At 32.9% G+C, this 13,207-nt stretch overlaps 1 protein-coding gene across 1 annotated transcript in view; it reads right to left on the bottom strand.

The window, feature by feature from the left end:
* Vps28 (vacuolar protein sorting 28) overlaps positions 1–13,207 on the bottom strand; it is a 114,388-nt gene that overhangs the window by 75,484 nt on the left and 25,697 nt on the right. Inside the window, exon 3 of the mRNA XM_090410731.1 lies at positions 8,499–8,588. Within this exon, the coding sequence (XP_090266857.1) occupies positions 8,499–8,588 (90 nt within the window). The remainder of the gene's footprint in view (positions 1–8,498; positions 8,589–13,207) is intronic.

The raw sequence follows: 13,207 nt of genomic DNA, 5'->3' as shown, positions 1-13,207 counted from the left end.
ATGGGAGGACTTTGGCAAGAACATAGAAAATAAATATCAAGAAGGTGGAAAGATATTCTAGAGGTTGTTGAAGAAGCTTAGAAATGGAAGAAAGAGTGTTGTAAAAGGAGTTAGAGATGATAAAGATGACATGAAAATGGGAGAAAAAGATATCCTTGAAGTATGGAGTAATTACTTCAAAACATTGCTAAATGAAACAAGCAGTGATAGCACAGTGATAAAAAACACTCAACAGGCATACAGTCAGGAATACATATCCATACTTGAAGTAGAAAAAGCCATCAAGGGCTTGAAATATGGAAAGGCAGCAGGAGTAGATGATATTTGCCCAGAAATGGTGGTATAAAAGTCTGTGTATACCACTATACTTATACCATAAAAGGTGGTATAAGTATGGTGGTATAAAAGTCTTACAGTGGCTGCACTGCATAGTTCAGAAAGCCTGGACAGAGGGACAAATTCCCGATGATTGGAGTAGAGCTCTAATAGTACCCATATATAAAAAGGGAAATGAAACTGAATGTGAGAATTACAGAGGTATTTCCCTACTGAGTGTTAGTGGCAAGATCTATGCAAGTATACTTGAGAAACGGTTGAGAAGAATTGTGGAAGAAAAGCTTGGTGAAGAACAAGCTGGATTTAGGCCAAATAGAGGCTGTCAGGATCAGATCTTCACTTTATGACAAATAGTTGAGAAAGGATGGGAATTTAACAAAGATCTGTATTTAAGTTTTGTCATTCTGGAAAAGGCATATGACAAGGTGCCAAGAGAGAAGTTATTCAATATGCTACAGTTATATGGTGTCAATGGGGCATTATATCAAACAATACTCAGTCTTTATTTGAGTTGCAAGTCAGCAGATAGAATTGAAGGAAATACAGGAAGATGGTTTAATGTTAAATTTGGTGTGAGACAAGGATGTACATTATCCCCTCTGTTATTCATTATTTATATGGATCACATTATGAAGGAAAGTGGTATTAAACATGATATCAGAATTGGAGATGTTAATGTCAGCTCTTTGCTTTATGCGGACAATGTTATATTTCTAAATAAATCCGCTACAAGTCTGCAAAATTCTCTGACTAAATTGAATAACTGTTGTAATAGATATGGTATGAAGGTCAGCAATAAAAAGACAAAGGCAATGAAAATAGGTAGAATTGTTGAAAATGTCAACTGTGTTGTGAACGGGGAACCTGTGGAACAAGTAAAACATTTCAGCTACTTAGGTACAATTTTTAGTGAAGATGGTAAATTAAATATGGAAATAGACAACAGAATCAACAAAGCTGGTATGGTAGGAAGTCAATTGAATAAATTCATATGGAATAAGAGAGAAATTAGTCGGAACACTAAATTAGCTGTATACAAGACAGTGTTCAAACCAGTTTTAACTTATGGATCTGAGAGCTTGGTCAGAAGTAAAACACTTGACCAAAGACTAGAGACCGCAGATATGAGAGTCCTGAGAAAGATTGGAGGCATGAACAGATGGCATCAATGGCAATATCATATTAAAAATGAGGATATTAGGTAAAAACTTGACATTGTCAGCATACAGGAATGAGTTTGCAGAGCTAATCTCAGGTGATATGGTCACTTAAACAGAATGGGTGAGGAAAGATTAGCAAAACAAGTGTTCTCTGCCAGATTGGCAGGAAAACGACCCAGAGGAAGACCAAGATATAGGTGGATTGATACGGTACAATGTGCCTTAGCCAATAGAAATATAAGATCTGATAATGTTGGAGTCTTGACAGGTAATAGACTGATTTGGAGGAAAATTGTAAATTGGAAGTTAATAATGATGTAAATTTTTCATGTAGTAGTATCATATCCTGTACACCTCTTGAGGGTACATGTGAGGAATTTGATGATGATGATATATATATACAGGGTGTTCGGGATAAATTTGACAGTTTCGTAAGGCAAAAGAAAATCTTCTTTGTATCTATTAAATTTAATGAATTGACAAAAAAACATTACAGGCAGAGTTAATTACAATACTATCAACAAGATTTACTCAAAATAACCACCATTAGCATCGATCACAGCTTCAATTCTGCTTCGGAACCTCGAACAAGCTGATGCTACAGTCTCCCTGGGAAGGGCCGCAAAAACTGTTTTAATTTTATCCATTAACTGGGCTTTTGTATTACTGGAAGTGCGATTGGTGTCTTTTTCAACTGCGCCCCATACAAAATAATCCATGGGGTTAAGGTCTGGGGAGTTTGGAGGCCAAACATTTGGACTGGTGAAGTCGTAGAAATTTTCAGACAACCATTTTTGACTTTTCCCAGAGGTGTGGCAAGGGGCCGAATCCTGCTGCCATACATACGGCCTACCATTGGCTACCCTTGTTATCCAGGGCTTGACTACAGTTAGCAACTCCACGAACAAAGCCCGAATTCCAATGCCAGGGTTCTTCAACACCTGTTCCTGCAGATTTGCGAGGAATTCTGCTGTACGAACGCAATCAGATCGTCTGCTAGGGATCTTTCTTCTTGCTACATCCTCGTAGTCACCATTGCAAGTCTCTAGTTCATGCCTGATTGTTTTTACTGTATTCAGGGAGCATTGGGCAGCAGTCGTAATATCCTTATTTTGATGGCGGGCACGAATCATCATGATACAAGTTATTCTCTTCCATGATTCAGGTGGGTTCCAGCTATCCATCCTTTCTGACATCTTGTATATGAATGAAGAAGGGTCCAAACTTTTAAATGAAGAGAAGTGTGTGTTAATACATGTAACTTACGGAAAAATATAATTAATTATAAATATGTCAAATTTATCCCGAACATCCTGTATATATATATATATATATATATATATATATATATATATATATAAAGGCAAGCAATCAACTATCTTCATGGGAAGCACCACATTCTCAACCTTCATCAGTACTTACATCATCCTCATCCAATCATATTTTAATTACATCAATGATTTTATGATTTTTTGGGTAAATGAACTCAAGAAGTGCAACATATTCTCTCTTAATGCCCTATCTGTATTTTGAAAAACAAAATACACTTTTGTTTTTCACTAGATCCAAGTCAAAAATATATGACTCTATTGAAATTTATATTTATGCAATCAGAAATTATGTTATTGAAAACACGCAAATCTATGTAAATTTCTGCAGAAAACTATAATTTATATGTTTGAAAGCAAAATTGCCAAATTTTATGTTCATAACAAGATATAACTTGAAATCCAATATATCATAACAATCAAGAATTTACTTAACATCTACATTTCACTTCTTTTTCTAGCAGCGAATAGAGGTAATATTTATAGCAACTAGAAAACATGAATTCAATGATATTTAAAACTCATGGAAAGATTAACATGTTTTTTTTTTGAACCAAAGCTAAGGAGGAAAAAAATGTAAAAATGTGACCACTTGTACAACTAATTCACTTGTAATAGCTAAAAAAAAAAAAAAAAACGCATCTATAAATCACAACAAAGAATAAAGCTACTGAAGAATTCAGGTATATGGACTATTTCCCTGTCACACCTTAAGTATGGTTTCTAAACTAGTTTCTAAACTGGCATAAAATATTAATGCCAGTTTAGAAACTTCATGCTTTTTATCTTCCAAAGTCAGTATTGTTGCTTTTCAATAGTATTCTATTGTATAAAAAGAGAATAAATGTTAAAGTAAGTTTCATGGATACATATGTAACAAAAATTATATAGAATTTATTCAATATAATTTATAATTAGTCATAAATCATATGTATATTAGCTTGTATCTCAGTTGCAGCTGAAGCATATGATATTACACTATTAGAGGTTCAAAGGAATGATTGTAATAAGTTGTGTAGATTAAAGAAAAATATTTTAAATAATTATTAATTTAAAAAAATTAGATCCCATTGATGGGGTCTAAATATGCAATGCACAATTTATGATGATGTGCTAAATAAAATTATAAAACGAACAATGCAGCTGAAGGAAGACATTTAACTTCATTCAATTATATGGTGCTCAAAACTGCAATGTCAAAATTTATCAATGATATTAGAGAAGCTTTGTTTAAATGGATTTTAAATAATCATCACACATTGTTTTCTTAAAAGTAATTGTGATTTGCTTAAAGGATTTTGCAGAACTGTTAATAAACAAACTTCCTAATTTTACAGAATAGAGAATATCCATATGAATGTTTGGAGTATAAAATACAGCTTAATCTAATCTGCTTACAACTGAGTTTCACAGATAAAAAAATATTTTAATTATTTAATTAAAAATAAACTTTTTATTTGAATTGGTACTGTTGCCTTTAAAAAAAAAAGAAAAAAAAAGGTGATTCAAATATGTTGTTCCGCTTATTATAGTACAGGTATCACTTGATTAATGCAATTTATTAATCCGCCGATATTACCGCATATATCAAAATCGCATTAATCAAATATAATAATCAATGGTAAAAATTACACTTCGTCTATGTTCGATTACTGTATTAATAATTCATTTTATATGGTACTCTTTTAGTAAAGATAAAAAAAAAATGAATGCAAAATAAATGTTTAATAAATGCTTGTACCTACATTAGTTACTGCAATTTGTTTTTATCAAAAAAAGTTATCAAGAGTCATTTGAACAGTTTTAGTTTTTTTCTTATTGGCATAAATTCTATGATAACAAACAAAATGACTCTCTAGGCCTCGGCAAACAAGCACTCTTTGATTAACATCTGGATCCATAATCCATCACTTGCTGCTTAAGCAATTCTAAACTACGAAATATTCCATTCAGTTCTTTGATTGTTATCTCCTTTGAAACCACATCTTCACATTTCATTTGTTCATTGTCTTCATATGCACGTTCTTGTTCAATTTCAAGAAAATTGTTGTCACTGAAATCTTTTGAATTTAAATCTAATAATTCTTTAACATCTTCTGCATCAACACCATCAAAACCAAGGTCTTCACCAGTTGCAATGATTTCTTCAACCATGTTGTTCACAGGATTTTGAAAACCACCTAAGTCATTAATACATTCTGACAAAAGGCTTTTCCAAACAACCTCTCATGCAGCTAGAAGATACTTGCTCCCACGAGTTATGAATGTTTTCAATTGCATGTTTAATGTTAATTTTTCCAAAATTCTTGGTGCATAATCGCATTTTCTCCCATTGTTGTTTCTACAGCCTTTGAGAATGTCTTAAGAAAATAAGCTTTGAAAGTTGCAATGACGTCTATGTCCATGGGCAAAACAAAACTTTCACATTCTCACACAGATCATTAAGAGAATTTGGATGACCAGGTGCATTATCTAAAAGCAAAAGAGCTTTGAAAGCCAAGTTATTTCACCTTGCAATAAGCTTCAACTGCCAGACAAAAATAAGACTTAAATTAAGCTTTGAATAGGCTTTAGGTAACCCAAGCCTTCGGATTCGCCCACCAAATTACAGGTAAAGAGTCCTTGTTACATCCTTTTAAAGCCCTTGGGTTCTGAGTTCGATAGACAAACAGTGGTTTCAATTTAAAATCTCCATTAGCATTTACTCCAAATATAACAGTTAAGTGATCTTTTGATACTTTATAGCCAGGCTGTGATATAAAAGTTCTAGATAGCACTTTTTCCAATAGATGCCAGTTTCATCTACATTGATAATTTGGCAGTAATCTTAATAATTTTCTTCGATAATTTTCTGCAGCTCAGCAGGAAATGTAGATGCATCATCTTCATTGGCACTTGCAACTTCACCTGTTATTTTCACATTCTTTAGTCTAGCATTTTTTAGATTTAAAATTTTCAAGTCCGCCTTTGCTAGCTGTGAATTTTGAATTGTTTTCTTTATATTTAGTCTCTTTAAGTCTTGAAAAGAGGTTTAGAGTTTTGGATGTGATATTATAGGCGTTAATTGGAATTCTCTTTTGATTCTGAAAAAATTTACAAAGACATAATTTGTAAATACAGCAGAACAACTGGAGCTTGTAACTCACCCACTCTTAATGCTTAATGGGAGGATTACATCATCATGCTCACGACTATCTTTCTCTTGGCCAGGCTTACACTTGTAAGCCTCGAGGCTTACACGTGTTTGCGTGGTAAATTTAAAGGCACATTAATTAAAACTCTTGCCACATATAAAGGGATTGTTGCAATTAATTTTGCTGGGTTAATCAAGCGATACCTGTACAGCTATATACTGTGGATGTATGAAAATATGCAAGTCCAAAAGAAAGAATAATCTAAAAGGTATAATCAGGTCTTCTATTTGAAGAACTGCAGATTATACTTTTTAGGAAATACTTGAAAGGAGGCTGTTCCAATGTGAATGAACGAGGAGGAAAAAACTGAGAACTGAAGATACTAATCAAGGCAATTAAGGCCACAAAGCCAGTATATAGCTGTTAATTGTATGTATTCTGCAATCAATTTTACAGGGTAAAAATGAAAAGGAATCTTTTTTTGATAAACTGATTCTGAGTTTGACGTCAAATTGTGAAGAGATGGTGATAATGTTGTGAATGTTTTATTAAATTCCACTCATGACTAGTCCACTTGTATGCAAAGGCCGCTGACTTCATGTCAATTACATCAGTATACTATAATACAAAAACATTATGGGAGTGATAACTATCCAGACCACTTTTGACCTTCATTGAGATTTCATCATTGGGAACTGGACCAGAAAGATACTAAGGTTAAAATCAATGAAAAAGTCATATTTTTCTCCCCATATACAAATAGTAAAAAGGCGTATCACACCATATTAAAATACGCTAGATCAGAGATAGTTGTAGGAAATTTTTCCACTTGGTTACAAAGTATCCTGTAAAGATGATAATTATCTTGATATTTATCTTTTTAAATGCCAAAACACTAAGAAGTTTGCCCTTAGGAAATGTTATTACTGATCTCAGACTCATGTGTTCAACTCAATACAAAGAAACCTTATCTTAATTATTTTAAGTTAAGTCAGAAATTACTCCAAGTATATTAAACTAAATAAAGCCTCCATAGTTCAGTCGGTATAGACGAAGCACTTTGATCGGAAAGACCTGGGTTCGATTTCCATCCAAGATACGAGGAACCTTTATCTGGTCTCTTTTGACTAAAGGTGATTTAGGTGGTCTCATACAGAGGCATGGGGTTTTTTTCCAGAAGAAACTAGGGATTTTTGTCCCCAGAAGGGCAAACCGGCCTCGTGAATACACATATTTACAGACATAAGATATATCAGGAGGCATAGGCTAACCACCTTATCCTCGAGGCAGTAACGGTTTTGAATCATAATAGGCCATGCCTAATAAGAATATAACAGGCCACTATGGCCTAATATATGTATACGGAGGAGGATATCAAACTAAATAATTTAATCAATAAAATATTATTTACAGCATTATATACAGTCATCTAGTAAACATACAAACAAGTCAATTTTTTTTTTCACTTGGCTATAATATAAATTAAAGATGCCAAGAAATTATATTCTTGGTTTATCCAAGAGTTTGCACTGTTGCCTCATGTAATCCAAAATCAAGTGCAAATTTGCTTTTTTTCTCCCCTATCTTTAATTAATTCTAGTTTTGTTCTAAAGTGATAACTTTTGTTTATTTTTCATTGGCATTTGCTATTTCACTATTCTGGTTGCCCAAAGTCAATGATGATGGATAATTTTTTAATATAAAAATGTTTATATAAGGGCAGTCAACACATGCTTTTGAACTTATAAAGCACCTCTTGGCAAAAACACTGAATTAGTTCACAGTGAACTAAGTGAATTCGTTTGACAGTATGTTACATTCCTTCCATGTGGGAAAGATCAATTTTTATGTTTTCAATATACAGTATACAACATGCTAGTATAAATGTTTTTGGTTAAATTTTATTTGGAAACTTATTATTTATGAACTGTCTTAATGATATTTGATACAAAAAATCTCAAATGCAATTATTATTTCAAGTTATATAAATCTTTTATCTACTTTTGAAAATTTGCTATACATAAACTGTTTGGTTTCTAAACCCAATGAATGCATTATAAACAGGTGTTATGCATTTTCTGCAACTGAAAATTTGAAACAGGATATTAGAACAATGCATCTAATTATATGCTTTGTCTGGCACTACAATAAAACTTTGTTTTGCTTGTGTGTATACAGTATAGTGTCTGTGAGATGGGAGGCATTTTTAATTCCAGCTGTCTCTCTAGTTGCACTAACTGTTGCTACATATGGTACACATACTGTCTCTGTATGTATTTAGCAATATGATAAAGCTACTTCTTGCCTCAAAGTCAAGGACAGTTTGAAAAGTTTCATCTGGACCAGCATGGATGGAACGTTTTAAGTGAATTTTAACCCATAATAAATAAACTGTCATATCAATTTCTTAACTACATTAATTCGAAACTGGATAGAGTTAGGGATTTCTGTATTCTCAAATAAATGCAGCATTTTCCTAAGAATCATTCCCAATACAAACTAGCCTATAAACTATAGAAAAATGACAAATGAAGACTTACTCTTTTGGAGTTACACAATCTTTGATGTAGGCTTTCTCCAGGCATTGTAATGTGTTTGTGACTGCATACAGATCTGCCATGTTATCATATCTAAAAATAATTTAAAAAAGTAGTTTAAATTTGTATTACACCTAGTAAAAGATTATCAGAGGACTGGCTTTCCTACCATTAATTCTCAATCCACTATGATATGAGCTATATAAATTTTAGTGAATTTATGTCTAGTGCCTAATGTCTAGTTTGACATTCATAGTCTGGCAATAACTTACATAAGAGCTATATTTTTATCTAACATTGATAATATCATATGATAGTGACAGATAAATGAAATATTTGATAAAAATAAAGATTCTTATGCAAGTTATTTCCAGTGAAATTTTACTTAAATCTGCAGTTATTTTAGTTGGTATCAATCTGTCAGTTCATTGGAATTCTTAAAAAAATATGAAATTTGCTTTTTTTCAAAAATTGTCTTCTAAGCGATATCACAGCCATTGATGCTTAAGTTCTCAGAGAAAGCCACAGAACATTTATTAATTATGGACATTTCATAGTGCAAACATCAGTCTGCCTGCTTGACTGAATAAAAATTTTAGGTCTTTCATTATTAATTAGAATCAGACAGGTTAATCCTTCTACAGATATATAAAATATATCTTACCTACAGCGACCCTGACAAAAAATTTTTTTCGAAGATTTAACATTATATGTGAAATACAGATTCCAATGCATTCCCTAATTTTACTATGCATTGCTATTATTGATATTAAAATGTCACTGAAAATTGTGTGTGTGTATAAGAGAAGAAAATAAAGGGGGGGGGGGACTATATAGCCATTCAATCTGTGCTAATTCAAAATTATCAATAACATTTTAATGGTATTACAAAATGAAATCAACTAAATTATAAAAAAAGATGTTTATTAACTGGCTTATATTTTGTTGGATTTCAAACCAGCATGTTCAGAGCATATTATGTTACAGTTAAAACACACGACAATGAGTAGGTGAAACAATTCAAACTGTAATGGACAAGAGATCTAAAGTCCTAAATTGGCTCCCTCTACGGTTGTAAAAAAAGAAATATTACAGATATGCAGAAGTTGATCTTAAGATAACAGGTTCCCAAATTTTTGGCAAATGAATGCAACCATACATGTTCAGGTTAGGAGAATGCTTCATAGCCATATCTGACTTTAAAAATAATTTTTCTGACCTGTAATGACTTATATAAAGCACGTTTGTTTTCTTCCATCTAATCCTGTATGAAGGGATGTCCAAAACATGCTCTGCCATTCCAGACCATGTTTTGGACACCCCTAATAATGATAGCAAATGTATTTTTTATGTTCTCAGATCTTCCTGTCTATCTATCCATAGTAGGCCAAGTCACAGTTACATGGAACCACATACACTCCAGGATATGTCAGGGGATGGAGTTTATCCTTAGAAGAACAAGAGTTCTAATTTAACATGCAGTTTGAATGTTATTAATACTTTGGCTATCTTTTTAGATGTATACCTCAGGCATAAGGAATAAGAATAATGGTGTTCTGTTCTTGTGTGTTTGAAGATGGGGAAGTAAGAGGGCCATGTAGTATTTTATCTATTTTGTAGGAGCTGTAGCCATTGGCCAGGAAAGTATGGTGAAGATATTTAAGTTAAGTGGAAAGAGCTGCATCATTGGAACATACAGCCATAGCCCTGTGTATAAGTGTTTTAAGAATACCACACTGCTGGGCTGTTGATGATGGGATTGTTTATATAGATATCTTCTTGTGTGTGTCGGTTTTCTATAAATGGAAAAAGATGGTGAACCATCTGAACACTTTGAAGTGAATTTTGGGGTGTTGACTGTTTAAGTAGGAAATAAAAGAATCCAAGGTGTCTTTGTCCATGGCAAACACATCATCAAATCATCAACATAACCACACTAATGATTTCTATGTAGTTGTACTTTGTTTTCAAAGTATTCCATGTAAAAAACAGGCTAATCGTACTGGGAACCCAGTACGATTAGCCTGTTTGTAGATTTTTCCTTTGCTGTAAAGTAACCTGCATGCATAGTAAATTTGAATAATTCAAATATAACGAGGGGAAATTTAGATTTTATTAATTCTAGAGTGTCTATTAGTGGTATGTTAATAAATAAAGATGTGACATAGAAATTAATTGTTATGTCTATAATTTTAAAGATCTGATTTTTAACTAGTGATTTGAAATTGATAGATTTTTTTTTTATAAAAGTAGAGAAGATGCCAGTAAAGGGGGGGGGGGGGCAGGTGACTTAGCTAATTGTTGTCTATGTTATTAAGGGCATAGGAGAATATTAGATTTGTGGGGGTTTAGGTATCCCATAAATACAAGGTGGTTTAACATGAATGGGTTTTATTTTGGTGATGATTTCTCTGGACCAAGAAGTCACTTTTTCAATAATTTATGGACTTTTTTCTTTTGAGACAGTAGAAAGAAAGAAAGGAGTAGCTATAGTACTGATAGATTTAGGTTTCAGGACAGGCATAATTATTATTAACACGTTCGCTGCCAACTACGAGTATACTCATAGTTCGTATATGAGCTTCACAAGCCAACTACGAGTATACTTGTATGTCGATTTACTGACCTCCTATGCCAAACACGAGTTAACCCTTAGTATAATTACCTTAATTTGGACCCTTGGATTCTGAAAAAAGTGGAGAGCATGTCTGGGGGTTTGATAGAAGGGAAATAATTTCAACTAAAATATAGTATATTATGTATGTGTCTCATAAGCCAACTACGAATATACTCGTATGTTGATTACCAACCTCCTATGCCAAGCATGAGCTAATCCGTAGTATAACACGTAATTTGTAAATTAATTTAAAACTAATAAAAATCAATAAAAATAATAAAATGAAATCAATAAAATAAAAACCAATTTATTCAAATTACGAATGATTCACTTTAAACTAATTTTCCACGCCCAATGGTGGTTTTCCTGGCAAACAGGACAATAATAACGTGTTTCGCATCGTTGTTTGTTGTGTGTACATACTCGGCGTGGCTTTGTCAGCGAATATTTTTTTCTGTAGGTGGTAAAATTTCCAAATAATGAAGATCCCAAATACTGCTGATAATCTGTGATGCTATAAGCTTATCCATTCCAACAAAAACTGAGATAAATTGATCTCTAAATTTTAACGCAGTCATTACGTTTCCAGTAATTATATTATAAAATTTATGCGCATTTTGAATGTATATATCAAGAATGCGTATTGCCAATTAATTTGGCCATCTAACTGTCTTTCGTAAGGGGGAGGGGGGGAATAGTAAGAAAGCATTTGATCAGAAATATCGATGCCTGACATACCCAAATTATAGTCTCTAATGATATTTGGTTTTAAATGAATTTTACCATTCCGATTTTTTGCTTCAACCATTTAAAATTTGTGCATATTTGAAATGGAAAGAACTTCCCTCTTATCCTTCCATTTGTGATGATAAATTCATTATATTCATCATCGCTCATATTAGCGTAAACTTCTAATTCTTTATCGGTAAGTTTTCTTTTACTGGTCATGGCAAAACTGCAGGTTTTTAGAGACTACACGCAATAAACACATTCGTCAGCACATGTAATATATGGGTGGGGGTGATATGAGATTACTCGTAGTTGGCATATGAAACAAAATTCTGTCTGATAAGCTGGCTACGAGATTACTCATAGTGACCTTGAAGACGCAAAAGCGCTTGGCGTGTGGGAACAAACTATGCCCGAGGAGCATGGCAGTGAACGTGTTAACATCATTTAATATCACGTTCCAACAAAAATGTCTATTTTGTTTTGATCAGGAAAAAAATGAATATCATATTAAAAATATGCACAAAAATTTTAAAAAAGAATCAAAGCTGAACAGTTTTCAGAGATAAGCTGCAGACTCAAATATACCAGTATTACTCAAGAAAAAAATTTACCTAAACCTAAAAAAAATATAAAATAAAATAAAAACTTGAAGATTCCTTGGCAGATTCTGAAGAATATACTGACTGATTCAGATAGGGAGGTATGTGATGAAGTTGTCAGCAAGGATAGAAAGAAGCTCTGTTCTTTATGGTAGTCTCAAGAAGATAAAGAGGCAATTCTGGAAAGAAGAAAGCTTAGTGAAAGTACTCAGGAAGTAAGTCAGCAGATGCCCTGAGAGAAAAATGTAAGAAAGGTAACTATGTCTAAAAGTTAACAGGAAACTTGGTAAATAACCTATAGGCACTGGACCACCTAAGTAGCTAAACAAAGGTACAGGAAGATTTTTGTAAGAATATAGAAGATAAAAACTATGCAAAAACACTTCAGGCTATTTAAAAGGCTTACATATCTTAAAGGGCAAAGATAACTGGGAGGAGACCTCCACATAGCCTTTAAAGAAATGTGGAAAATCAAATGAATAAGCGTGAGATTTCTGACCTCATGTCCAATCCTTCTCATGGTGCATCCTGTTAGTAGGTAGTCTCAAGAACCTGGCCAATAAACAAATGAGAATTGGCTGGCAATTTGGGATATAGCCAATAAAATTGTGTTCTTATTGGCCTAAACCAAAATAAAATTATGGACCCCCACTGTTTTCATAAGGGGATCAAAGCAAATAGTGAAGTCACCTACTGGAACAAATTCACAAACTTCAAATCACCATCATCGGAATTCAAGATCGGTATCATCAATATTATAAGAA

The sequence above is a fragment of the Typopeltis vanoorti genome, chromosome 20 (assembly GCF_054136105.1).
Source record: "Typopeltis vanoorti isolate ZY-2024b chromosome 20, IOZ_Tvanoo_1.0, whole genome shotgun sequence".
NCBI classification, from domain to species: Eukaryota; Metazoa; Arthropoda; class Arachnida; order Uropygi; family Thelyphonidae; genus Typopeltis; species Typopeltis vanoorti.
This window is presented reverse-complemented; position numbering and strand designations above follow the sequence as displayed.